Genomic DNA, 25,541 nt, shown 5'->3' on the forward strand with positions numbered 1-25,541 from the left:
GCGATTTCTACGAGACAAGTGGTCCGTTATGCGTCTAAAAACATGCAGAGGTAAAACTCAGTTTATTCTGTAGATCAACTACTTTCATGGGGAGAAAAGGGGGGGGGAAAGAAAGAAAAATATGATGCGAGATACACCGGCTAAACGAGCCAAAAGCCGGTTATCCCAAGCGACCTTCAATGACGAACGACGGAATGGCCTAAGAGCATTGGGCTCGTCGCAGCAAAAGACGTGATAGGCGGAGCGTGCCGTCTTTCTTGGGGTTGGCAGAGATCCGACCGCGAAGCGACGAAGAGGAAAGAGGAATTGGAAGGAGAATTAGAGGGATACTCGAGTAAGAAGAGGTACATATTATCATAGCCAGATATAGGAAAAATCCGGGGAATTAAGGGGCGTTGCTATTATTTGCGAAGGGATGGAAGGGGAAGCAGAGATATGTGGGGGCCGCTGCCCCCGGTCACCTGCCTCTCCCCGCAACTCTCCAGGTTTCGCTTTCCTCATCCCCCCGGCTTCAAAATATGGCCTGATCTTGCCGTGTATCGCCATGCGCTCTCGAACCGGCTGGTTTGTCTAGCACTCCCTCTCCTAGTTCTAACTAACGCCGTCGCAGTCTGACATGCCGAACCCGAAAGCTCAAATGTCAGCATCTCTCCCCAACCCTTCGCTCCGTCTTGCTAACCGTATTCTAGGCGACGAGCAGAAACCGCAATGCTCACAATGTCGCAAAGGAGGGCGCCAATGTCGGCCCAGTGAAGGCATCGTGTTTCGCCACCAGCAGAACGCGTCCATGAACAACCAAGGCGAAGAAAATCCAGAGGGTCGCGGGAGCCTGAACGGCTTCTATTCGTATAAAAACACGTTTGACAAGGATAGCGTGTGGCTGAGACATCCCCAAGCACGGTAGGTTGGTGCGATTTCATCGCAAGAATCCGCAGTGATTGATGTAATGCCAGTCGTCTTTGTCGATAATTCCGATCCATATGCCGATGAACTCGAGACCTCACTCGCCGAGTCGAATGCGATGGCTTTGGCACAGTCCCGAAACCAAAGATGGGAGAGTGGCTCAAGAGCAAGCGATGCAGGCTCACAAACCATGGACGCTTTATCGGCTGTCGGATCCCATGAGCGCTACCCATACTCGCCCTTGGACCATCCTTCTGCCCCGGATTCCGTCTCATACCCTTCGCCGAAACGATCACGCAGCAGTGCAATGCTTCCACCGGTGTCACCATCCATGTCGCTTCCCTCCATCTCGCTCTCTACCAGCAGTCACAACACCAACCCTAATCACAACAACATCAACTTCCTGTTGAACCCGTCGTCTCAGTCCATATCCCCTTCGATTGCTTCCGCCTCCGTGCATACTCCCCGACCCCAAGAACTCCTCCCTTCCATCCAGACCAGCACTTTCAAGATCGTCGGTGTCAATAGACTACCGAGCGGACAACAACGCCGAGACGGATTTTGAAATAGCCTTCCTTCTGCGGCATTACTCCGAGGGGCCTGGACTTTGGTATGGTGTCTCTCTGAGCCCCGCGTGAGTTTCAGATCATCGGTTAATCTCAAGTTATAGGATGGATCTTTATGATCTTGGGACGTATTTCGCATCAGATGTCCCAGTGAGGGCGACCTCCAACCCCCTCTTGAAATACGCAGCTTGTGCATACGCTGCTAAGCAACTTGGCCGAGTCAAAGGCGCCAAGACGCAGATGGGTGGGACCTGCACCCGTCAAGCAGCCATGGAGGTCTGGTCTGATAAGAACATCGATTTCTTGTGGTGCGGTGCCAAATATTACGAAAAGGCCATCCAACTGCTCCAGAAAGAATTGCAGCCTGATCCCGATGGACCGCCGCCCCTGAGCACCCCGGAAGCCTTTGGGCAATGGCAGGCGAACGAACTGTGCGACGACGGGCAGAACCCAAACCCTCGTAAGCGCCGGAGACGGTTGTCTAACAATCGACTTTCGCACGGCGTTCACTCCGACGAAGTACTGGCGGCGACGGCCATTCTATCGGTGTATGAGTTTCTTGATGCGACTGGCCAGGCGTGGAGTCGGCATCTGAGTGGCGTGAAGTCATTGCTTGACGTGGCAGAGATCGGCGTAATGCCACTCGAGTCGCGGTCCTCGGACGGCGATAGTCCTTACCAGACTATGAAGAAGTCTGGGTTCTCCAAGGCTCGAAAAGCAGCCTTTTGGAATTTCGCGCGGCAAGACTATCTAGCAGCCTGTGAGTATTGCTAGTCTGGAGAAAGGAGTGAGAGCCCAACTAACCGCGCATAGTAATCAATGAATGCCACACGCGACTGAACACCGAGGACTTGGCTCTATGGACAGAAGCTGGGTTGCAGATTGACCAAATGGGTTTCATCCGCCCGAGCAACACTGCAGCCATAGGATACCCCGAAGGCGACGACATAATGAAGGAAGATCTGATATGTAACGCGTTGGTGTGGATATTATCGAAGATCGTCAACTTTGTCAGCTCAGGAGACACCCTGGGCGTGAATGGTAGCCGGGCTGCCCACAGTGTACCCCTTGGAGTATCGCAACAAATGCTTTTGGAGCGGTGGCATCGTCTGGAGCTGGAGCTCGATCACTGGTATAAAGGCCTGCCAGACACATTCCAGGCGTGTGCCCGCATTGAACCAGCGAAGCTCTCGCATTATATCCCAGCGGAGGAAGCGAAGGACCTGGTTACCCTGCAGGAGGTGTGGCACAGTATTCCCATGTGCGCGTCAAGCATGCAGCATTATCATATGGCTCGCATCCTGCTGCTGGTCAATAAGCCACACGGGGCCACGAGCCACCGAAACACGATCAATATGCAGCTTCAGTCATATCGATCCATCGAGGTCGAGATCGGGTTTCATAGTCGTGAGATTGTGGGGATTGCCCTCTCGCGACCTGTTGGAAGCGTGCGCATCAACTCGTTGCAACCCTTGTTCGTCAGCGGCCAGTGCCTGACCGATGCCCGTGAGCGCCGAACAAACATTCGGCTGCTGCGCGCGATCGAGAGTGACCTCGGCTGGGCCACTGAGTATCGTGTGCAACAATTGCTGAAAGAATGGGGTTGGGACGAGAGCTTTCTCCAGACCAGCGGGACGTGACCCGTCCAACAGGGTGTCACTGGAAAAAGAACTTGAGCAGATTCCCCTCAATATATCAGCGTCTGAACCCGACAGCGTCTGATGAGGGGTAGATCGACCATCCTCCCGCTGTGGATTCCGCCAAAGGAAATGTGCAACGGCGTAGAGGGACCGATCATTTGTAGAATGATCTGATCGTCGATTCTGAAGAAACAGATCGTGGTCATTACCACCAGCCTGCAGAAACTACGGCAAAAGGCTTGGCGACATTTGCAGCAGAATAGAGAATCGACCCACGACTCCAGGTCTTCAGCCGTGGATTCAAATGTGGAACGTAGACCGGATGACATTCATGATCATATCGTCCTCAAGTCCATAGCCTTATGAAGCCTTGGCTTCGGATACCAAGAAACAATCAGGAGTTAAGATACAGGTGAAGAACACAAAATCAAACCAAGAAAGGCTCTCAAGATTTTTCCTCTCAACCCTGAATTGAATCTGCAGTAGTGCTCGGTCAAGTTTCCTCCAGTGTCCCTCGTTGCATCATAGCCGAGCGATTCGGCAGGTCAACCAGCACTGGCGACCCCGCCACACAAGCTTCTGATGCTCTTATCTTTCACGAACTACGACCCTTCTGCTATCTTCCAAGTAGCCTCCTTACCTCTCTCCCTTACTCCCTTTTTCCTCCCCGGACCCCAAATTGCTCCAAACCATGTGAAGAATTCCCCCCCCCCAACGCCATTTTCGTCACCGCTGCATTGCCCCCACTGATTGACCTCACACCCCCACACCTACAGGGAGGTTTACCGAATCAGCATCGCCTCCGGATTCTGCACGCTGATTTGCAGGACAGCTATCTGTTATCGCCCGGGTTGCCTATTCCTGCTCTCCCGGACGCTAGCGTCGAGTCCATCTTGGTCTCGGGGAGGTTGCCAGCACGAAAGAAGGTGTAGCGAATGTTCTCCTGTGGGACCTGAGCGATCGTTGCAGGCAGCCCTATGGACTCTTCTTTACGGGCGGTCTAGCCTGCTTTGCCTTGCCTTCTTATTAGTTGCGTGAGCAGGGGAAAAGAGGGGGCGGTGAAATTCTTTTGCGGGGGTCTTCACGGGTTACAACGGTTCAGGTACTGTACCTTCGCGTTATGGTGATGATCCAGACTCCATGCTCTGGGACAATTCCCGAGGACACCCTTCTTACCTCCAGAATTATGTGGGATTTGGGAATCGAGGGCTCTTGAACAGCCTCGGCGAAGTCCTCGCAATGCTGTTTCCCGCCCGATCGTACGAGAACTCGCTCAAAAAATATCCATTCAGAGCTAGTAGCAAGTCCGATACTTATGTAGCTCTACTGTACTATCAGGGGCTAGGGGTCATAGATAGTACTACTATGGGTGGACATGGAGTTGGGCGCTTTTAACGCGGCGAAGACTGGTCTCCGAGAACCTTTTGTTTTGTTTTTTTTCGGAGCATATGAAATCACCTTATGTGAATTGCCCGCTCGAGATCCTCTATTCTTCGGCCATACTTCTCTTCTACTAGTACTACTAGTAGAGTATATCTGTGAATTCTGCGAACGAGACACGGGTATAAGGGAGGTGTCCATGGTTCGCTGGCTTCGAGTGCCAAAGATACGATGACGTTTACAGCACTTCTTTTAGAAGTGCAGTTCCAAGCAAATCAGATAGAAGTCTATCCTGTCCTGCTTTGTTCCATGTCACTGCTTCCACTAGTAGCTGGACCGACTTCGCGATTCGAGGGGCGCTGATAATGGGGTGTCTCAGCCATGATCGACAGTCTGCGTCAAGTTTGTTTCGAAGCCCAGACAGTACGGGCTAAAACGAAGTCCCCCAATCTTCCCCTATAGTTAGATAGTAATTGAATGACATCACGAGTTGTACATGGAAATTGGGATCCCAAAGGGCGCAAAGTGGGCGTCCTCGAGCGGTATGTTAGATATCACGGTGGAAGGCCCCAGATCGACCTTAGTGGCCATTTTGACACACTGGCCGGCGTCAGCCTTGTATTTCAAGTGACAATCAGAGAGAAGTGACAGGATAAAATCCGGGTAAATGCGGCACATCTGTGCCTCCTGTCATGCTTAGTCTCAATTGGAATCCACCAACACGAAGTTGACGTGTAGATCAGCACTAAAATGGCGTATGTCTGTCAGGATTCTCGAACATCGCCATCCCTTGGGGTCCATACCGCCGCTGGATTTCAGCAGCGGAATGTTGATAGGTCGTCTTGTCAAGTGCGGCGGGCCCGATCCTGCAGGACCCTTTGCTATCGCGAGTATGGTGGTCTTTGACATTGGTCCCGCCCCATCCACCGCTGTCACACCGGCGGATGGGAGGCCGGACGCGAGCCCAAATAGGAAGTTGACAGCATGAATCCATCGCCAAGGAAGATGTGCCTGTATCCTGCTAAGTCACACACCGGGGCGAAAGTTGCTGGTATCCCGGGCCAGCGTATTGGTCTTCCCGTTCGGAGGGTCGTGTATTCAATGCGATCCGCAGACTCAGCAGACAGATCCTACGAGCTCAGGAACCGGCAGGGCCGGGTCAGCTGGTTGTGGCGCTGGAACGGAGATCGCCGTTGCGATTGGACTGATCATGCATGGGACCGGGAGTTGACTGGATGATCTCCGGGGAGAGCTCGGTCATAGCTCCAAAGAGGCATGGCCAGCGACGCGCGAAGGGACCACCGTCATAACTGCCATCCATGGCCTTGAAGACTTGACTGGTCAGAACGTAGAGATATGATGGATCTCGGGGGTAGTTTGGTCATGATTGGGTCAGCCTCGCAAATGAGTCGCAACAGTATGTTTGCTAACCAACGGTCCCTGATAAGGAGCATGGCTCACTTGACTACCTCCGGTCTCTATTCGTCAACCTCGTGGCAGTCGTGGAGGCTGAGTATACGAGTCGCAACCCGAAGGTTACCCCGTCACGTTGAGGGGAACGCACAAGAAATACTGTAGAACCAATAGAGCATAATGATTACATGGAACTGTCCGGACCAGACTAGTCTGCCTGTCACGTAGTCAGCCTACGGAGATTTTGTGGCCAATGCGGCCCAGCTATTGGCCAGGTTTACAGCGAATGTCTGGGGCGATCACAGTCGGACGCGGGATGTTCATGATGATTGGATGGATTGGCGCGGGGGCGACACGATGGAAGGCATGCCCTTTGGCAGCTCTACGAATCCGCAGACGGTGGGATGTTGGATAGAAGCGCGGGGAATGATCCGTACATATCGGCCTTGCAAAGGCCTTGGAGGGGGGTGAATGAGAGGCGGATTTGGTGGGGAAAAAAGAGATGACGGATGGAATACGAAAGGTTCCGAAAGTTACCAGCGCAGTGACAACTGCTGTGCTCCCTCCAAGCAGGTCTTCTCATTAAAATGTCTTAGAATTGAGACATTCCTTCTTTTTGGATGATTCTGTCAGACAGCCCGGACCCAAGAGACATTATGGGACTTCTCCCGGAAGCCCAACAAGCCTAAAAAGTGGGAATAGACGGATCAGACTTCATGCACTGTGGACCAGATGGAGACTAATTTCGGCAGTCCACGAGCCCCTCAAAAGGCCGATCTACATCCCCCGGGATTGGGAAAATAGGGCTACAGCATAGACCCGTAAATGGGGGGATTGTGCAAGTGGGCTTATCAGAGTATAGGCGTGTTTCTGGGGTCTCTCGCCTGCTCTGTAATGGATTAGGAGATTCCACGAAGCGCTCTGCATGCCCGCGAAGACGCTGAAGCGCACGAGACCTGCCTATTCGAGCATGGAGGATCCCTGAGGACCTGGTGCGGAACGCGATATTGATCAACATGCACTAGACGGTGGTTTCTACGGTTGAGCCACGGTTCCTGCGTGTGCACTCGGCATTTTTCTTCCAGAACTATTGCGACCGTGGCACGCCAAGCTCTCCTAATCCATGCTCAACGCATGCTAATCCCTGCCTACCCAAGGACCCGGCCTGCTAAGCGATTCCAGTCACTTGTCACGGTTATTGATCCTGTTGTAACGACGATCTTTAGCCCAACGCGCCATTCGTGGAACGACGATCTTTACCCCTGCAGGTCGTATTGTGCGCTAGTCGAGACTCGAGACTTACGGAGTACAGGGCTGAATTGAGTTCGGAGGGGACCGTGTGCTTCCAGACTCCAACCAGTACCTTTGGTCCGCTTGGGGTTCTCCACCGTCAGTCCCCATCACCAATAACGGCTTCATGGCTGCAGTGCCAGACTCGTGTGCTCGTGGGCTGAGCTATGGGACCGATCCAATCTGGTTGGATTGCCTGTGCCCAATCCTAACGACCCACTGGTATTAATACTGACTCGACAATGTATCCCCCGCCCTCTGTTGGCCCTCGAATGGTCTTGCCCCATGGACTAGAGGCTATGTATATCGACGTAGTGCCCACTTTGACTTTTCTCTTCATATTCCCCAGATCAAGCCTATCCCACCTCCTGATTCCCAGATACTCCCTTTTGCTGCGCGAGTATTGCGCGCGGACTCGCCGCGCTGGCGCGTTAGATTCCTTGTGCAAGAAACCTCCGGGAAGGCTAGACTGGGCCTGATTTCGACATGACCACATTCACATCATGCCCGGATCCATTTCTGATGGAATCGCAGTTCCCCGAAGTCGGTGGATGTGAGTCGCTGCTCTACCGGTTCGTGCCCTCAAAGTTTTTGCTGACAATGTTCGTTCTACAGTTGTGAAAGGACGATATTGCGAAACTGTTGGGAACGTCTCGTGCTGCCTACCATGTCCGCTCGCCGACTGGCGATATGCTGATAGTACGTACTCGATCCTTTGCATCGAATCCTTGATTATTGGTCAAGGGCCCCAGGGATAAGCGACGCTGACGCCGATCTAGATATTTCGAAACGGGTGGATACCGCTGGGTGGATTAGTGTCGCCATTCTTCCGCTATGTATCTTCCTTCTTGTTTCGTATGCGGTTCTGCCCGCCAAATGGACCCATCGCCACTATTTGAGTATCTGTTTCACACTGGGCATCTGCTGTATGCAGGTGGGTTTGCAGCTCCTTTCCGTTTTCGCAACCCACGGGCACCGGGCTGACCTCCAAGAAGATCGCATTCATTATCCCACTGGGCACAAAGCCCGAACAATGCTACAATGCTATCACGCCGAAGGACATGCACGATGATCTGTCCTGCGCCTTTTCAGGCTCGCTGTTACTATTCGGAGGCTGGATGGCGGTTATCTGGAGTGAGCATCTCCCCACGGCCACCCACTTTGTTTGAGTCCTATTGACCATCAGTAGGTTTCATCCGCACCATAGGGTTTCACCTTCAAGTCTGCTGGGAGGTCGTGCTGGGACCGAAGTTCATGTGGGGGTCGCTTCTCTGCGGGTTTGGCATTCCCGCCATCGGACTAACTGTCATGCTTGTCTTGACTGGAGTATCATATCGATTCGGCAATATCTGTCACATCAACATCGACAATGGCATCAACGACTATTGGGCCCCCATCATGGCATTTACGGCGGCCGCGCTGGTCATCCAGGCTGCAACAATAGCCTACTGCATGCACATCTATCTGCGCTCCCTCTTCGATACATCAGCATCCTCCGAGAACAACAGCTCCGGTCTCTATTCGTACGCTGCCAGCGTTCGCACGGTCTCCGCTCGCCAGGCTTATCGCCGCGTCCGCCGCGTGCTACAGTTACAATGGCGCGGAGTTACGCTAGTGCTTGTCATGCTTGGGAATGTGATTTTCTTCGCTGTGGTCTTCATCAAGTTAGACCGGCAGATTCAACCCAACGCGACGAATCTGAAAAAGGCCACCCCGTGGCTCATCTGCCTTGGGACGGGTGGTAGCAAGGAGAAATGCAAGACCTTGGCCAAGGATCTAGGCCCGAACGAGGCCACCTTACTCGCCATGGTCTACCTGCTCGCACTGGTTGGGTTCTGGAACTTCATCCTCTTTGCCCGCCCATCCATGTTTGCCGGATGGGTCGATCTCTGGAAACGGACCGTCGGGCGAGGCAACCAGTATATCTCCGCCGACGACGAACGCTACATCGACAGCAAGGGCTTCGAGATGCTGACGAATCACCCCGGCAAGACCTCCGAGCCTTCCTACCCATGCGATCACCCAGTCCCGGTCGCATGGCGAGCCGAATGGGGAGTCCAAGTCCAACGCAAGACCGCACGGTCCACTTTGGGCAGGAAGCGAGTTATGTTCCTCCATCACTTAGTTTCTCAGGGCCCCGAGCACCGTCATTATCACAAGCTCGTGGGTGGGACCCGACTTCAACCTTTGCACCAGGCCATGCGCGATAATCGTTGCCGTCCTTCGTCTAAAGTGGCATAGCCCCCCCGCAAGGCCAGGGGCCCACAGAAGGGAAAACCCACTTCCCAAAGAAAACTCACATAACGCGACATGACCTGTAAAACGGAATTTACATGGGGGCGCTCGGGGCGGCGATTTTCCGCAAATTTAGGTTCACTTGGGAAAACAAAAATAATGGGCCTTGTTGCCCTGACTAGCGATGCATGGGGATTGCTGTATTTTTCTCTTCCGAGTTCTTGTTCTGGAGTCGCATCTACTGTACCACCAACCCGAACTATACTTTGTATAATTTAATTGGACTCCGAAAAAGAAAAGTAAGTTCGGTAAACTTCAACCTTTAGATGGTGACAAGAAAAGAGACTTTAGAGTTCTCGCCAATGACCCCAGCCTTGGGGGGAAATCGAGAAGGCAACGGTGGAACCCAGTGGATGCTGAACTATCCGCTAGCGACCAATACTACAACAAACTCCCCTCCTCAAGTCCACTGACAAGGGCATATGGACATCTTCAACAAGACTCAAAATTTAGTCCTGCACTGCAGAAACTCCACCTCCCACTTGTCCCAGGCCTGCGCGTGATGCCTAGGTCCTAGGTCTCGGTTACAAAAGATCCTGAAACGCCACGCGGAAGTGGCCAAGCCCAACGGGGTAAGACACGCCGTTTCTGCATGAGCCTCGAGGGCTTCCCAGGGGGGGTTTCCGAGCCGGGACCGTCCATGGCTGGCCTGAAACTGGACCAAGGCCTTGTTTCACTTGGGCCTAGACAGGGAGCTAAAGCAGGTCAGTTCCCCTGAGTTGCCCCCCATGGTACCGGGAACCCCACTAGAGCCTGACGAGGATGCACGTATGCACAAGGCTGTCAAGTTCTAGAATGGGTGTCAGCGACCCTTTACGGCGTAGTGCCGGAGTTTATTAGAGGAAGGTCGCTGGCTCGGTCTACGCTGCTCCCTAGCACTGACTCGCCATGTCTGCGATGTGCTACACAATTCCGGGTGAGTCCGTCGCATAAGGCTGTCGTACCCGGGAACTCTGGGGAAGCTACTTGTGTGATTTGGGTATCTCGGGGGGGGATTGACTCGGAGATGTATTCCAGACGCGGAAATCGACCCAAGCAAATGTGACTGTGAGTTTTGCTTCAAGTTCCTCACCCCGCGTGGCGCACATGCAATCCTTTGGTCCGACCAGATTCTATCCAGATGTGGTTCCTCGCCAGGATTGAACTTCCCCATGAATGAGACTCGTTGTCGATCATTGCGGGTTTGACGGATAGGTGATTCGTTCCTGCTTTCTGCGCCTTTTCTTTCTCCATTAGCCCGCAGCTACATATCACCAAGCGGTGAGCGTCATGAGAGAGGCCCTAGGGCTATCGTGGACTGAAACGTTGATACGAACGGAGATCGGCATCTTACCCACAACTCCAGGATGGATAATTGAAACCTTATGCGGGGCTAGAAGATGTGAGGCTATAGACTACCCCGCCCTCAGTCGAGGAAGCAAGTCAGGTTTCCCCCGCGAGAAATCCCCCCATAGTTCAACACCCCGCAGATTCTGCTAGTGAAGTCAAAATTGTTGGGCCTCGCCTGTCCGAACGTGAACGCACGTTTAAGCTCCCGGCAGGCGCCGAGGCACATGTGATTCTTGAGGTCTGAGCGTGCATCGCTAACGCTCACGGAGCTTTGTGGTTTGGTCCTCTTCATGGCACCGGAAGAGCGGAGAAGGTGACAAAGGGGCTAGAATTCGAACTGGTATGGCATATGAAATGTTGACTAGCATCTCTTAGGAGACTTAGCCAGGCGTGCGTGATTCGGGCATTTTTTGCCTGTATATCCAGTCTGTGCTATCTTGCCTGTAAGTGCCGTTCATTGCCCATAACAGCCCTGGAGTTTATTCCTTATACTATTAAACCTTACTGTAGAGCGCCTCTCCAAATATTCATTCGTGAATAGGGAGGACACTAGTTCTACATACTATCCACCGTCGAACACTACTAGGACCGCGAAAGATTGTCCCTGCAGTACCTTGTATTCCCATCAAAAGCGGGGAGTATATTTCCAGGACAGGCTCACAGTTATGCGGAAATATCAGGAGGTGAGATGGCGGAGGTTCCAGCTCAGACCCGCCCTTGGTGACCCTTTTCGTTTATACAGGCCATGCCGCTGACTTGTTCAATTGGAAGTTTTGAGCTATCTTGTTAATCCTGAATAGATGCCCCGTCTACCCCTCTTCAGGCTCATTCCACAATATAACGTACCCCTTCAGAATGGTGGACAGGAGACGGAATACGAATTCTAGTCGTCTCTGCCACCGTTAACCTCAAAAATTCCTCTTGAAATACAGCATCTGGGTGAGGTAGCCTGATTTACGGCTCCGTCAGGACATCGACTGCCCTTGAACATAAGAAATATTACTCCTAGTAAATGCTAATAGTACCCTTCCTCTGAGTTTCTTGTCAGTATCGTCAGACGAAGGTTCGCTCAATCGCATTCTTTTCTCGCAAACGGGAACAGAGTCCAAAGGCGTGAGATTGAAGCTACCGAGCAAGGGATGACCCAGAATCTGGATGTATTGCAGTGGCTCTACCATTGGGATACGCTGAGGTGGGAGAACCTTGAGTACGTCAGGGAACCGAAATGTTCCTGCTCACAGAAAGAGCCGCTGCTTTATTCTCCGATGACATTCATATCCAGGCGATAGAAAGCCAGACCACCAAAAACATGAGAGCGACTTGGATTTTTCCTTCTGTGCTCAGGCCGCGTGCACCACAGGCGTTGATCCTGATAGCATCTGGGACCAGCGGTTGAGAAGGAAATGGCAAATGAAGCCATCGCTGCTGTCTCGCCATTACCATCTGTCAGTGAAAGGGCATCAAACCGAATTGAATGTACCAAAGCTGCTCTCAGACACCCGACGGGTTGTGGGAGTATCAGTTGCGCAAGTGCCACGCATAACTTTAAGCCTGGCACCGTAGCTCGACAGTTCGAGATTGAGCACAATCATGGCCAAAGTCATTCTGATCATCATGTGTACTACTGTTTGCTGAAGGTTCAGGATACCCCCCAGCGATCTAGGAACGGTCTTTCAAGGTGAAGCCATGCTAGTCGCTATAGCAGAACTCTCTGTAAACTGTTCCCTGGATATTCTTGGAAGTCGGGTTTCTTCTCATCGAAGCAATAGCCGAAGCCCTCATCTACATAGCCAGCGCAAGCATGGACGTGGCCATTTTCGGAACCCCCGGGGATACGTTCTGAGACGAGGATGAGAAACTCCAAGTTCAAGATATTCTACACGATCTGTGCGGAGACTATATACACTGCCGTGGTTGACCACAAGGGCTGGTTGACCACAAAGCTCATCGAATTATTCCCGAGGCAGTTGGGGCAGGTGACTGAGAAAAGAACGACAAAGCCGGGTCTCTGCGGATGAGCATCTTTCACTGAATGTACCACGATTACTCGGCCATTTGAGCTGAGAAGGGTACGAGTAAGAGAGTAACCAGCGGTTGATGCCTGGCGGCTCTGATTGTGTCATTGTGCTGTCACATGCACGATTTCCTAGAAGGTTGAGACATGATGTTTCCGATGCAGGCGCTGGCCCGAAGCTGGTTGGTGGGAGATCGAGTCGAGCAAGGCCTACCAGATAAGCCCCAACCAAGATCTTCGATCAGAGATCTCGAATCACTTGAAGTAGCTAAGCTTGCCTAGCTGTGGCAGAAGCTCCGACGATTTTGATGAAAAATAATAGGCATTTACTTTCTCTTGGGGCAGCGCATTGAACACCGGACCAGTATCTACTTAATATCGACATTCATAATCCCGATTCATACATTTCGAGTCCTTCAGAAACAATCAAGTCCAGAACAGGGTCTCGAACAAGGTCTCGCAATATAGCCGACGTCACGGCTGAAGGCGGAGAGAGCACCTTAGCTTCCGAGTTGCGGAAAGCACAAGTAACACACAACCTCTTCCCCCGCCCCAGCCTCCTCTTGTTCTAGCTCGTCATTTTTCTTTCCCACGGCTTTTTTTCCCCCTTCGTGGTTGTCTCCCAACCTCTAACACTTCCCTACATTCTCCCTACCAACCTTTTCTCCTTTCCTCTCGCGCTCGGATCACGAGTTTATCCCCATGGCTCCTCCACCTCCGGCCACTCTGCCTCTGGCTGAAAGGCTCAAGGCACTAGCGCAAACCCTCCAGTATGTCACTTCCCCGAGCTCCGTTCAGCCCCATGAGGTCTCAATTGAAGATATGAACTTTGACTGATCCGATCTAATTCGCAGGTTTGCCTGGTTCGTCGGGTATGTGCACCAGGATTCCAGCTTCACCGCCGATAGTGAAGCTATCGAGCCAATGAGTTGGAATTACTAACTCGCTGCAGCCATGTCACCCTCCTCTTCTCTGTCTTCCGCTACACGGTGTCGTTCATTCTCTTCAACTCTTACTCCTCATGGGCTCGATTCTCTTATCGCCTAGCGTTTGTATCTGCCGCCGTGACGTATGGAATCGTGGTGTATAAAGGTCATTTCGCCCGCGGTGTCCAGGGAAGTGTTCCTCAAATCTTGACGAAGCTCATTTCCGACGAGAACGTGCAGTATCTGGGTGAGTTTGCGAGACCTCAATGCTGATATATGATTAGGAATGCTAACAGACAATATGTCTTTAGGTATGGCCCTTGTCTGGCTCTACTCGCGCCAGCTCATCCTGGCGCTCCTGCCCTTCAGCGTATACTCGGTTTTCCATGTCGCGACCTACAGTCGCATGTACCTGATTCCGACTGTGTACCCACCCCAGACTAGCGGCGCAGGCTCCCCCAGCTCCCCCAGCTCCAAGCCTGCAGCGAAGCAGAGCCCTCTCGTCGAGACTATCGGCCGCTTCATCAAGCAGTACTACGATGCCAGCATGGGTGTTGTCGCCGGCCTTGAGATCCTGCTTCTCTTCCGTCTGATCCTGTCTGCCATTTACCTTCTCTAAGGGTAGCTGGGTTCTGCTCGTTGTGTACTTGTCTTTCTTCCGTGCCCGCTTCGCCCAGAGCTCCTTCGTCCAGCAAGCCGTTCGCCAGGTAACTGCTCGTGCCGACGCCTCCATCTCTAACCACAACACTCCCCCTGCTGTTCGCCAGGGCTGGGAGACCTTCAAGGGCATTGTTGGCCAGGTCTACGAAGCTACTGACATCGGTCGCTACATCTCGGGTCCTGCCGCTGGCAAAAAGCCCCAGTAAATGCGATCCGTCATATGGGATCGTATTATCCTATTCTAGTAGAAGTGCTCTCAGGAGCTTTCAATCTCATGAATACTCAAATGCTCATTTCGGAATGATCAGTGGCTTGCTAATGGCCATGTTTGCTCTGTGGTAAATGATGCTTACTCCTTAGGGGTTCGGTGCTGGAAAGGAGGGTGTGGAAGGATGGGACAGACTGGCCCCTGTGTAAAAAGAGGCGGTTGCGAAATGATTGCCGCCCTGACGATGCTATACGCCATGCCATGTTCAGTTTTCTTTGGTTTTCGTGTGTTTCTCTTATGTTCTAGAAGTTTGCGACGCATTATCTCTGTACTGCCTGTCAAGCTCCGTTTCGTTCAGCCACGTTTATGAACTCCATTTCCTCTCATGACTCCATTCGAAATGGCCTCTGCGATGGAATCCTCTCTAATCCAGGGCCCAGGGCTTAGCGAGTCACCCAGGCAGTAAGCAGTAGCCTCAGAGGGCTCAAGGTCTTGCCGTATGATGTAATTGACTCCGAACTGCACCCCTATAAAGACAATATAAGCATGGTCAACATGGATAACTTGAGGGCCTCCTTCATTTCTATAACATCATTGAGAAGAACCAACTTATCCACTAGAACTCATGCATATACCAATCCACATGATTGCATACAGTTGCATGATGTTGTTATGCCTGATTTATCAGGCGGTCAGCGGACCGGAAAAAGAAAAACACCGACAGAATTTTGATTCGGGCCCGAGATAGGCCCTCGATGTTAGTAACACCCTCAACCCCCCCCCTTTCTCGTCGCTCTTTTCTCCACTGCTATTGTGCGGGGGGGGATGATCAATCTTCCCTTTTGACAGCCCGCCCATCACCCCCGGGACCGGCACAACTCGGGAGTGCAGTCTCTCAGCCTATGCCATGAGCCTGACTTCGCGAATCTTCGACCTGTTCTCGACAGCAGAGCCTCCGGACCGATCTATCTCCCAGGGCCCAGGCCTGACCGATAAATTACACAATGAATCAGACATGAGGGTTGGCCAAGTCCGGTCAGAGGATCTGACGGACGAGGAAGAGCCGCGTCCTCCATATGCACACGTGAGCTTTTGATGTGACATGGCCAAGTAGACCTAAACAATGCTAATACGACATATAAGGCCATGCTGGCCGGCGGAACAGGAGGATGTGCAGGCGATATGTTAATGCATTCCCTTGATACCGTGAAGACCCGACAGCAAGGCGACCCGCATTTCCCGCCACGATACACTTCGATGACTTCTTCATATACGACCATCTACCGACAAGAAGGCTTTCTTCGAGGACTCTATGGAGGGGTTATTCCAGCATTTCTCGGATCGTTCCCGGGGACCGTGATCTTTTTCGGCGTGTACGAGTTCACCAAACGGCAGATGCTGGACCGAGGAGTGAATCCTAATATTGCGTACCTGTCCGGTGGATTTTTCGCAGATTTGGGCGCCTCTATTGTCTACGTGCCATCAGAGGTACTCAAGACCCGGCTGCAATTGCAAGGTCGATATAACAACCCGCATTTCCAGTCCGGCTACAACTACCGCGGGACCTCTGATGCGTTCCGCACTATCATTCGCCAGGAGGGTGTGTCGGCGCTCTTCCACGGTTATAATGCAACAATCTTCCGTGATCTGCCCTTTTCAGCACTGCAATTTGCTTTCTATGAGCAAGAGCGCGATATGGCCAAGCAATGGGTTGGACAACGGGACATTGGACTGGGATTAGAAATCCTCACTGCGGCGACGGCCGGAGGTATGGCGGGCGTGATAACCTGCCCATTGGATGTAGTTAAAACACGCATCCAGACTCAGCAAAACCCGCCAGAGAAACCCACAGGATCGTCAGGACCGAAACATGCCGGCGAACACGTCCCGAAGGACAGTCCGCGACCTCACCCGGCCGGATCATCTCATTCTCACGGCTCTAAATCATCCTCGCGACCGATTTCCACCTCCTCGCCGTCCACATCAGTGCGACCACCAGGCACGCCTCGATTGGACACATCCTCCGTGTTCACGGGCCTGAGGATGATCTACCGCACCGAGGGGCTAGCGGGGTGGTTCCGCGGCGTGGGCCCGCGTGGCGTCTGGACCAGCATCCAGTCTGGGACGATGTTGGTTCTGTATCAGTATTTGCTTAAGCAGCTGGAAGCCTGGGACAGCCTCGAGGGCTCGCCGCTGTGATTTTCCCATTTCCATTGCATTTATGAGGGCTTATCTTCCATTGGGATGGAGTTCCGGATCTTTCCCCCATTGTTTTTCACTCATGTCTTTCCTCTCTCCTTGTCAAATCCGTCCCCTTCCTTTTCCTTTCTGATCCGGCGCTCCTTGTTCATACATACACTGTACCAATCTCCAATAGACTAGAAGCGGACCGAATGTCCCAAATGTACCATACTACCATACTATCAATTCTGAGACAAAATCCATCGTATATTCTTCATCTGCCAACCGGAAGCAACAGTCTCATCCTCGAGAAAGGGACATGGCGTAAAAATACCAGTGAAGGTACGAAAGTGAATGCCCGAGAGTGAATGCGCGCTAGCGTGTTTTGTTTTGGCGATCGCGGGTATATGTAAACAATTCCAGCCCCAAGTCAATCCCCCTCCTCCTTGCATCCGCACTCTTCCCCTCATAAATCCAAACACCAGATTTACCTCTGTTTATGGTCGAATTGGTCCTAGCCTGCATCTGATCTGATCTTCTACACACTATCATGTCTACCGCTCTTCCTTTCCTCAACAAGCTGCGCAAGCCGGAGCTGGTTGAGTTGGCCCAGCGCACCGATCTCAAGAGGTAAGTTTCTACTCCGTCGCGCACGAGCGTCGCGTTCCCCAGATCCGCTAACCATGCATCTCATAGCTATCGCGACTTGACCAAGCCTGACCTCGTGCTTGCGCTGGACAAGCATCTGCTTGATAACCAGTCCGCCTTCGAAAACGACAAGACTTTTGCAGAGTACTACAAGCGCCTGCCCTCGTCATCGCCAGTCAAGAATGAGAGCTCGGTCGAGGTAGCTTCAACTGCTCGGACTCCTGGTCGCAAGCCCAAGCAGCCCAAGGAAACAAGGTAAGAATCCTCTTGTTCTCCCCGATGCGCGACGCGTCCTTTTGCGCCGGCGACTGCATTTACTGACGGCCATGCAACAGTACGCCTGAGACTCCCGTCGCAAAGGCACCCAGCAGCGCCGCCCCCCCGGACTGCATCGCGCTCCTCCCGGGTGCAGGCTGTTGTCGATGCCGTGCACCTGCCTCCGTCGCCGGCCGTGGTGACCGATGCTATCGACCGCCAAACCCGCCGAGTGCGCCGCGGACTGGACCAGGCATGGATCGCATCAGGGGTCCAAGAACACACCGACAGTGTACGCGCAAACCTGAGCAGCCTCAAGGCGGTTTTCACTGTTATTATCTTGCTCGAGGCCGCGTTCCTGCTCCGCGACATCATCCCACTTGCCTACGTGACCACCACCCCAGCCGTGCCAGCGGTTCATTTGCCCTCTCTTCCCATCAAGCTTCCTGACTTGTTTGTGCTGCTTACCGCTAGCTTCTGGGCCCCTTTCTCGCTGTGGACCCTGACGAATTTGGCTCTGCCATTGGTGGCTGCGTATTTCTTCAACCTTAGCTGGCACGCTGCTACCGGTGGCCAGGTGCGTCGCACCCGCTCGACCACGTCGCAGGCTAGCTTTGATCCCTTGGCCTTCAGTATTGCCAAGGCTGTCTTGGTCTACAAGGTCTACGTGGACCACTTCCGTTTCTTTGATGTGTTTAGCTACGAGGCTATCGCTGTCGTCAATGAGGCCGTTCCTGGTGGATACTCTGGTGTCCTTGCCGGGACTGCTATTGGTGTGATTGGTACTCTGTATGAGGCCATTCTGCGACGTTAGTAGATCAAATTCGCAAGTGTCTCCTGTTACTGCCTGGGGCTGTACGGGTGCATCTAGTAAGTATGTGAATGAAGAGCAGACTTTTATCCTTCTCGCACGTAGAAACGTGATAAAATTGCTGTTTCTTTTTTTCCTATCGAGTTGATTATGCTTTTTTTTCTGTGACGTGCTTTGCAACATCTGGATCGGGATTGGGGTTGGGTATCCTGTTGGATGATATTCCCTTCTATAAAGGACTGGTTGACTACCCCCTTTGTTTGTTTGAGATGATTCTCGGGCTACGGCTCGAGTGTTTTAATTGGGATATGCGGCGATGAAAGCGACGTGCGTTATTTGTGATTTTCCCCGTGTTCATTTCTTCTCTTCTTGTTCTCTCGCTGTGGCCAGAGAAGGCGCCTGGGTTGGGGTTTCTATTCTTGTCTGGGTTTCTTTTCTGGAGGTTTCCTCTTTTCCCCGTCCTCTTTGCTCCCATTAATGAGTTTCTGTCTTCATCTTGAGCTCAATGCGGGCGGCATACAATGAGCAGTATAGTAAAACCTTATCATCGATTATTTGGTTTCTAGATTCATCGCTTGAGTCTCTCTGCCAACTCCACTGTAAACAGCACCGGCACTGATGTCTCAACCTCGACGGTGTCTGCGCGAATATGGTTACTGGTGGAGATTTGTCCTCCAATTTCGGTATGCCAATCCTGGACGTCCCATTCGAATCCATGGGTGGTTATTGATGCAGGTGTCGAGAGAGGAATGATCCCAATGTTCTCCTCGAACAGGTATTCCTGGTCTGGCTCTTCAGCTCGTTTTCGTTTCTTCGTTGGGTCCACATTCTCCTGATGAGAGTTCGAGGAGGCCTTAAATGCACCGGGGCGTCTAGTCGCCGGCGTACGAATCGTATTCTTTCCTTTCTGCAAGACAAAAGTGATACTCTCTTCCGAAACAAGGTAAAGATCTCCGCCAGTTGCTGATGAGGCTTTCTTGTTCTCGACATTCTTGGTATGATGTGCTTCTTGGAGCTGGCGCTGAGATTGCGTCATCATGTATAAATGATGTATCTGGGAAAAAGCCTGGTCCACGCGGCCGCCTAAGCCACCTAAGATCACGATGTCAAGGATCGTATGTGAGCCAGAAAGCCTATGGCTCTCTTTTGAATTGCCCGCTTTTTGACGGGGCGCCTTGATAATCTCGGCTGCATGTTCGTTGACATATTTGAGGCACTTCGTGAAATCCGTGGAGTATTGATCTGGATCCACTATGATCGGCACTCGAAGCTTCGCGTAATGATGTCGTACTGAAGGGAGAATCGAATCACAATCTCCGACAATAACATCTGGCAGCTATTCTTGTAGGTTAGGATAAGTTGCGCGCCGACGGTCGATTTGAAACAGCACCGGCGGGGAAATCCACCACACTGTGCTACCAAACATATAGAGCTTGTCTTACTTGGGTTGACTGTTTCCCTAGACTTTTTGTCACATTGTATAGTCGATTAGCCCCGCCGTCAGCGCAAATAATATATGAAGCTATGAAGGAAACAACGATCAGTACACTTCCAAAGAAATCATCTCACGAGGACGATCTGCCCCAATTGGGAAGCCCTCACCATGTTCACTAAGTACACCAAACGCCTTCTCGTTGATTGGCTGATTTAGGACCAGCAGCGCATACGGTGACGCATTGCCTGTCGCCCGAAAAAAGCGACTAGGATCCCAGTCCATCATAGAAGCGACAAGGTGCAAAGTGCACAAGCGAGGGGGGTTGCAAACGAGCTCGTTGGTCGCGGCAACGTGACTGCCGGGAATCAAACCTCAGGCCGAAAATATCCACCTCTTCTTCTGCATCCGCTCCGAGTCCTCCTCTCCTGCTCCCCCACCCGCGCTTCTTCGAGGTCCTTTCGCGGAATTGACTGAGATCTCTCCCAAATTCCTCACACCATGTTCCGTCCAGCTACCAGAGTGTTAGCCCGCGCGCCGGTCGCGACTCGTGCCCCGGCGAGTGTTCGATTGATAAGCAGTGGTCCGGCCAAGCGCAGCAGCTGGAAGAGTTATCTCGTCCGGCTCGGTCTGGCTGGCGGTGCCGTTTACTATTACAACACGAGCAGTGTGTTTGCGGAACAGCCAACGTGTACGTCTCTTCACATCTAGCCGGTCGTTTTGGTGGCCTTCCGGGTGCTTCGGCGCATTTCGGGTCAATTGGTGGACAGGCTTGCTAACGATGGAACCCCTTCGAATAGTCTCTGCCCTCTCATATCTTAAGCAAGACGAGCAACCCGAAGAAACCAGGACTCTCGACTCCATTACCCCCAAGATCCGTCAAGAGCGGACCCAGCAGCTCGAGGACGACGCCGGCCAGCAAGGCGCATTCAATCCCGAGACTGGTGAAATCAACTGGGACTGCCCATGCCTCGGTGGTATGGCCCACGGCCCTTGTGGGGAGGAGTTCAGGGCTGCTTTCAGCTGCTTTGTCTACTCCGAGCAAGAGCCCAAGGGAATTGACTGCATCGAGAAGTTCAAGTACGTTGCGATTAGTAATTCTGATATCAGTGTCTTTCGCTCGGATTTACTGACAATTTGAGCAGGGGAATGCAAGATTGCTTCCGTCTTCACCCTGATGTGTACGGCGCCGAGCTAGAGGATGACGAGCCCGAGGAAGGTGCCGCTGCACCTGCGCCCATCGAACCATCAGCGGCGACCGAACCATCCAGCCCCAGCGAATCCCCCGCCCCAGCTGACTCTCCCGCCGCCGTGGAAGAGGTCAGCGCAGCAATTGTTGAGTCATTGCCAGCTGCTGAGGAAGACCTCCTGGTTACAAAAGCCGCGCACGATGAGGGAATGGGCCACGAAACGAGGAAGACCGAGAAATAGATTCGCACTAATCCCTTCTGACTTCCTGACACAGTAGTGTCCCATTTCTTCCATGGCTACTAGGATCGGGGTGTGTACTATAAAAAATCCCACCTGCTCTGCCCCGACTTTGAGCCCCCCCGTCGCATTCTCCTCTACGAATTCTCCAGCATATCCATTTTCTCATTTTGCAATTTCCTTTGGTTTTCCCCATGTGCGCTCGAGTGTCCTTGACGTGTAACTTAGTGTACTGATATTTCCCATGTGTTTCTAATCTTGACACTAAAAGCGGGAAAATAGAATAGACTTGTGACATCATCCTTTTTTTTTCATATTATCTCTGTGTCTGAGCTATTCAAAGCACTTCGTTATATTGGGACAGAAAGCCCAGTGAACTTCGCAACGACTTGTCATTGTTCGAGTTAAGAAGCGCCCTGATGGTACCCCGTCAAGTGTACTTGTCGGAGCTTTCTTACATATAGCTCTACTGTAACTATATATGAACGCTGATCAAAATGCAGGCCCGTTACTGCTCATTACCATTCTAGTGGTCTTCAAGCCGCAGCCTCAATCCACGAGTCGCGCAAAAGAAAGAAATCTGCCAGGAAACTTAATGCACCCTCCAGCTTCTCCATTCTTTGCACATCATGTGGAAAACTCCAGTGTATACACAGAACCGTCCACAGAGAGCTTGAAACCAAGTCTTTCCTCCATTCCTGGCCCTGGGAACGCGCACCTTCGTCACAATCATCTGACCCGAGAGCTCGTTTGCCCTCGGCAGCCTGTGGCGTGGGTGCGCTGGCACCGCCGGTGTCTTTCATGCTCCAAAGCTTTGCACGGCCCAGCTTCACGAGTTGGACCACGAAGTGGGCCAACAACCCTCGGATACTCCCAAGGTACAGCCTGTCAATACCACCGAGCCTTCTTATGCAGTAGTCGGGGATAATATCCTTGGAACCGAGATACGCGATGTTCTCAAGGAGTTGATACACGGTGACAGATGCTATTTGGCAAGCATCCAGCACATTAGAAATGACGTCCTTCGACGGGCTATCCACCAATTCCACTCCTTGTTTCCAGATAGGGAACAGGCCGAGAAGGCGCAGGGTATACCGCGTCTCACAGAGCAATGAGGATAGCGAAAGTAGGATCGACGGTGAAGGATCTGTCGGCGTGCATCCGGTGGCGAGTGTTGATGTTCCCTGACGCAGTATGTATCGTCTCAAAGCAAATGCTAAACGGTGCCGAAGTCTGGCGAGCGCTCGGGACGCGATCAAGTAATGTAGTGCGTGGCAGGCATATTCAATGCTGCCCAGTAGGCAGTCTTGGCCTTCGGTTTTCGCGATGAGTCTGTGCAACGTGACAGTCAATAACTATGCTTCTCCTGTTTACGTAGTTTGCTGGTTGGATAGGAAAGGCATTCTCACGCATTGGTTCTATTCAATGCAGCATTCGAGGAGCGTAATAGCTCGGAAAGCCGCCGCGAGAACGCAGAGGTTCTGGGGATCGAGTCTCCGCGAGTCATGTCGGACTCTCTCCTCTCGATAGGCTTTTTACATGCATCGTTACTGGACTCAGGAACGGGGCCCATGAGTTCTAAGGTTCCCTCGCCCATCGGACGCTCTCGAGCTGGATCTCTTATTCACGGAAGATTTCCGTAATCCGCTTGAGCCAGGGAGTCGCTGGTTTTTTGATGGATAAGTAATTGACTATCGCCCAATTTGTGGTAAATCGATCGGAGGAAGTGTCAGCGTCGTTTTTAGGTAACCAAGCCGTGTGCTGTACTGCTGTTAGTGTCTAGAATTGTATAGGCTTCTCCTGCCTCTCCGGGTCGTGCTACCATATCGGGCAAGTCCATCCGGGGCCTCAGATCGGCTGCGAGATGAGCTGCTGGCAGGCTGAAGGCTTCTATTTAGAATGAGAAGAGAACTATAATGTTGATGTGGAGCATCATTCCCGTGCATGTTGGCAGTGTGTCATTGCACGGCCCTATAAGTCTTGTTCACGATGCTCTACCGGTCGATTCATGCAAAGTCAAAGTCCAAGATATCGTGATCTAGTTATCCGGGCATCATTATATCACCTATTACCCCCACAAAATATTGATCTTCTGCCAAATGCTCTCTTTCGCGATCGGTACGTTCTCAGGATCGCTTTCCGCCTCCTGAAGAGCTTGGCGGATCGGTACCTGATCTAATGGAACAATACTTGTGCCGCGGATCAACTTATAGCCCAGGTACGCAAATAAAACAAGAGGGATGTCCCTAGAAGAGGAGTTAGCCTTGATTGAAGGCATTGAGAGGGGTTGTACATACAAGTAGGACGATACGAATGAAGCGGGGTCCCAGTTACCCTTCGTAAAGACCGTGAAGCCTCCTGTCAGCAGGAAAATGACACAGGTAACTAGGGCAAACCAGCTAGAGTAGCCTGAGATTCTGTCAGTTGTGTTGCCGAGAAAGACAGGGCGGGAGGACACTCACGAGTAATCCGGTTATGCCATGGCAACTCATTTGGAGAAATTTCCTGCGCCTTCAACGCCTGCAACAAGCGGATATGATTCAAAGCGATGCTAATCCAAGAGACCAAAGTGCCAGCAGCGGTCAGATCCACGAACCAATAGAACACGGTCAGAGCCTCATTAGAGACGCACATGTACGCTAGCAGAGCAAAGGCGATCTGCAGCAACACACACATATAGGGGACACCCCAACTGGTCGTCTTGAGAAAGATCTTTGGCGCATGGCCCTTGATAGCAAGGCCGAACAGAGTACGCGTTCCAGACAGCATACTCTGATTGGACGCGGACCAAGCCGAAGTCAGGCAGACGGCATTGACAACGGACGGAATGGCCTTGATTCCTGCATCACTGGCCGCAATGACAAAAGGGCTTGTGGCTGCGGTTCCCGAGTCGTTGCCGAGACGGGGATCACTGCTGGAGACCAGCATACCGACGACCAGCACTGCGGCAACGTAAAAGATCGAGACACGAGCGAAGACGCGCTTGCATGCCTTCGGGATGTTGTGGCGTGGGTTCTTGGTTTCCGCAGCGGCCATTGCCAGCGATTCTACACCGGCGAAGGAATACACAGCGTTGGTCATCACGGCCCAGAACCCCAAGAACTTTCCCCAGGAGCCTGAGGCAATGTACTCGACGAATGGACCCGGCGTCTTCCAGTAGTGGAAGCCCAGGCGGGGCTTGCCAGGCACACCACCCAGGTCAATGACCAGGCCGAGAATGACGACGAAAACGACGAGTAAAATCTTGAGGATAGCAAAGACAAACTCGATTTCCCCATAGACGCCGATGAAAGAGATGGCGACAACCACCGACACCACGAGGAGGATAGTTACCCATACGGCGGCATTAATGTCGGTCCAATACTGGATCAACACGACACTGGCCGAGATTTCGCTCGGCACGCTGATAAAGCAGCCGTACACAACGTTCCATCCGATGGCAAATGCCAGCGCAGGGTCGACGAGAACCTCTGCATGGCGCACGAAGGAACCGGTCACGGGCAGCAGAGCCGAGACTTCACCCAGCGAGTACTGGATAGAGCAGACGACGAGGCCTACGAAAATGTAGCCTAGCAATGCGCCAAGAGGGCCACCTGTAGCGATGGAGCCGCCAAGACCGAGGAAAAGACCAGTTCCCTATATAGGACAATTCGAGTCAGTTGAAGATGTAGAATGTATAGACTTGATTTTGAGCCTTCGGGATCAACGATGAGAAGACAGTAACTTTGCTCCACCAAGATAGGCAAAAAAAAATAAAATAAAAATAAAGAAGAAGAAGAAGAAGAAGAAGACGTACAATTGCGCCAGCAATGGCAATCATCTGAATGTGCCGTTGCGACAGACCGCGGACCAAGCTGATTTGCTCATGCTGAGACACGATCTGATGGTCGCTGATAATGGAGTTGGATGTGTCCGATCGCGGGGGTGGAGGAGGGTGATCTTCAACATCGTGGACCGCGTATCCAGTGATCTTGGGATACTCCTGGTCGACCGCCATCGGGGGGCTTCAGGGCTGACGAGAATATCCAGAGAACCAAGTCGATCCCTGGTGTGCAAAAAAAAAAAGAACAATGGCCTGGAGGGCCAATCACACCATCGGAGTCGCCGATGAGGGAAATCGAAGATTGGGGCGGACGAGTCGGGCGTTCTGGTATTAGCCGCA

General features: G+C 52.3%; 10 protein-coding genes across 10 annotated transcripts; 6 read left to right on the forward strand and 4 right to left on the reverse strand.

The window, feature by feature from the left end:
• Nucleotides 1-435: 435 nt before the first annotated feature.
• Nucleotides 436-3,109, forward strand: N7468_003363 (uncharacterized protein; the record flags this gene model as incomplete). Its single annotated transcript, XM_058472660.1, has 6 exons — nucleotides 436-564; nucleotides 611-818; nucleotides 954-1,421; nucleotides 1,474-1,513; nucleotides 1,574-2,229; nucleotides 2,283-3,109. 6 exons carry the CDS (start codon nucleotides 436-438, stop codon nucleotides 3,107-3,109), a joined length of 2,328 nt encoding a protein of 775 aa, XP_058331663.1.
• Nucleotides 3,110-5,234: 2,125 nt separating this feature from the next.
• N7468_003364 (uncharacterized protein) lies at nucleotides 5,235-5,483 on the reverse strand (the record flags this gene model as incomplete). The annotated part of the gene is made up of 1 exon (XM_058472661.1): nucleotides 5,235-5,483. One exon carries the CDS (start codon nucleotides 5,481-5,483, stop codon nucleotides 5,235-5,237), a length of 249 nt encoding a protein of 82 aa, XP_058331664.1.
• Nucleotides 5,484-7,678: 2,195 nt separating this feature from the next.
• gprM lies at nucleotides 7,679-9,433 on the forward strand (the record flags this gene model as incomplete). Its single annotated transcript, XM_058472662.1, has 5 exons — nucleotides 7,679-7,745; nucleotides 7,808-7,891; nucleotides 7,972-8,126; nucleotides 8,185-8,326; nucleotides 8,382-9,433. The coding sequence occupies 5 exons, from the start codon at nucleotides 7,679-7,681 to the stop codon at nucleotides 9,431-9,433; spliced, it is 1,500 nt and encodes a 499-aa protein (XP_058331665.1).
• A 4,099-nt stretch (nucleotides 9,434-13,532) lies between these two features.
• Nucleotides 13,533-14,622, forward strand: N7468_003366 (uncharacterized protein; the record flags this gene model as incomplete). The annotated part of the gene is made up of 5 exons (XM_058472663.1): nucleotides 13,533-13,600; nucleotides 13,685-13,702; nucleotides 13,783-14,003; nucleotides 14,068-14,353; nucleotides 14,382-14,622. 5 exons carry the CDS (start codon nucleotides 13,533-13,535, stop codon nucleotides 14,620-14,622), a joined length of 834 nt encoding a protein of 277 aa, XP_058331666.1.
• Nucleotides 14,623-15,531: 909 nt separating this feature from the next.
• On the forward strand, nucleotides 15,532-16,823 carry N7468_003367 (putative mitochondrial carrier protein; the record flags this gene model as incomplete). The annotated part of the gene is made up of 2 exons (XM_058472664.1): nucleotides 15,532-15,708; nucleotides 15,768-16,823. 2 exons carry the CDS (start codon nucleotides 15,532-15,534, stop codon nucleotides 16,821-16,823), a joined length of 1,233 nt encoding a protein of 410 aa, XP_058331667.1.
• Nucleotides 16,824-17,355: 532 nt separating this feature from the next.
• On the forward strand, nucleotides 17,356-18,522 carry N7468_003368 (uncharacterized protein; the record flags this gene model as incomplete). The annotated part of the gene is made up of 3 exons (XM_058472665.1): nucleotides 17,356-17,435; nucleotides 17,502-17,708; nucleotides 17,814-18,522. 3 exons carry the CDS (start codon nucleotides 17,356-17,358, stop codon nucleotides 18,520-18,522), a joined length of 996 nt encoding a protein of 331 aa, XP_058331668.1.
• A 565-nt stretch (nucleotides 18,523-19,087) lies between these two features.
• Nucleotides 19,088-20,236, reverse strand: N7468_003369 (thiamine diphosphokinase; the record flags this gene model as incomplete). The annotated part of the gene is made up of 3 exons (XM_058472666.1): nucleotides 19,088-19,855; nucleotides 19,962-20,041; nucleotides 20,089-20,236. The coding sequence occupies 3 exons, from the start codon at nucleotides 20,234-20,236 to the stop codon at nucleotides 19,088-19,090; spliced, it is 996 nt and encodes a 331-aa protein (XP_058331669.1).
• A 216-nt stretch (nucleotides 20,237-20,452) lies between these two features.
• Nucleotides 20,453-21,382, forward strand: N7468_003370 (coiled-coil-helix-coiled-coil-helix domain-containing protein; the record flags this gene model as incomplete). Its single annotated transcript, XM_058472667.1, has 3 exons — nucleotides 20,453-20,642; nucleotides 20,752-21,031; nucleotides 21,097-21,382. The coding sequence occupies 3 exons, from the start codon at nucleotides 20,453-20,455 to the stop codon at nucleotides 21,380-21,382; spliced, it is 756 nt and encodes a 251-aa protein (XP_058331670.1).
• A 533-nt stretch (nucleotides 21,383-21,915) lies between these two features.
• N7468_003371 (uncharacterized protein) lies at nucleotides 21,916-22,976 on the reverse strand (the record flags this gene model as incomplete). Its single annotated transcript, XM_058472668.1, has 2 exons — nucleotides 21,916-22,711; nucleotides 22,789-22,976. The coding sequence occupies 2 exons, from the start codon at nucleotides 22,974-22,976 to the stop codon at nucleotides 21,916-21,918; spliced, it is 984 nt and encodes a 327-aa protein (XP_058331671.1).
• A 471-nt stretch (nucleotides 22,977-23,447) lies between these two features.
• N7468_003372 (Amino acid/polyamine transporter I) lies at nucleotides 23,448-25,376 on the reverse strand (the record flags this gene model as incomplete). Its single annotated transcript, XM_058472669.1, has 4 exons — nucleotides 23,448-23,625; nucleotides 23,677-23,788; nucleotides 23,842-25,015; nucleotides 25,176-25,376. 4 exons carry the CDS (start codon nucleotides 25,374-25,376, stop codon nucleotides 23,448-23,450), a joined length of 1,665 nt encoding a protein of 554 aa, XP_058331672.1.
• Nucleotides 25,377-25,541: the final 165 nt, after the last annotated feature.

Source organism: Penicillium chermesinum (assembly GCF_028974085.1).
Source record: "Penicillium chermesinum strain IBT 19713 chromosome Unknown utg000003l:1.0-5111272.0:1.0-5115320.0, whole genome shotgun sequence".
Lineage (NCBI taxonomy): Eukaryota > Fungi > Ascomycota > Eurotiomycetes > Eurotiales > Aspergillaceae > Penicillium > Penicillium chermesinum.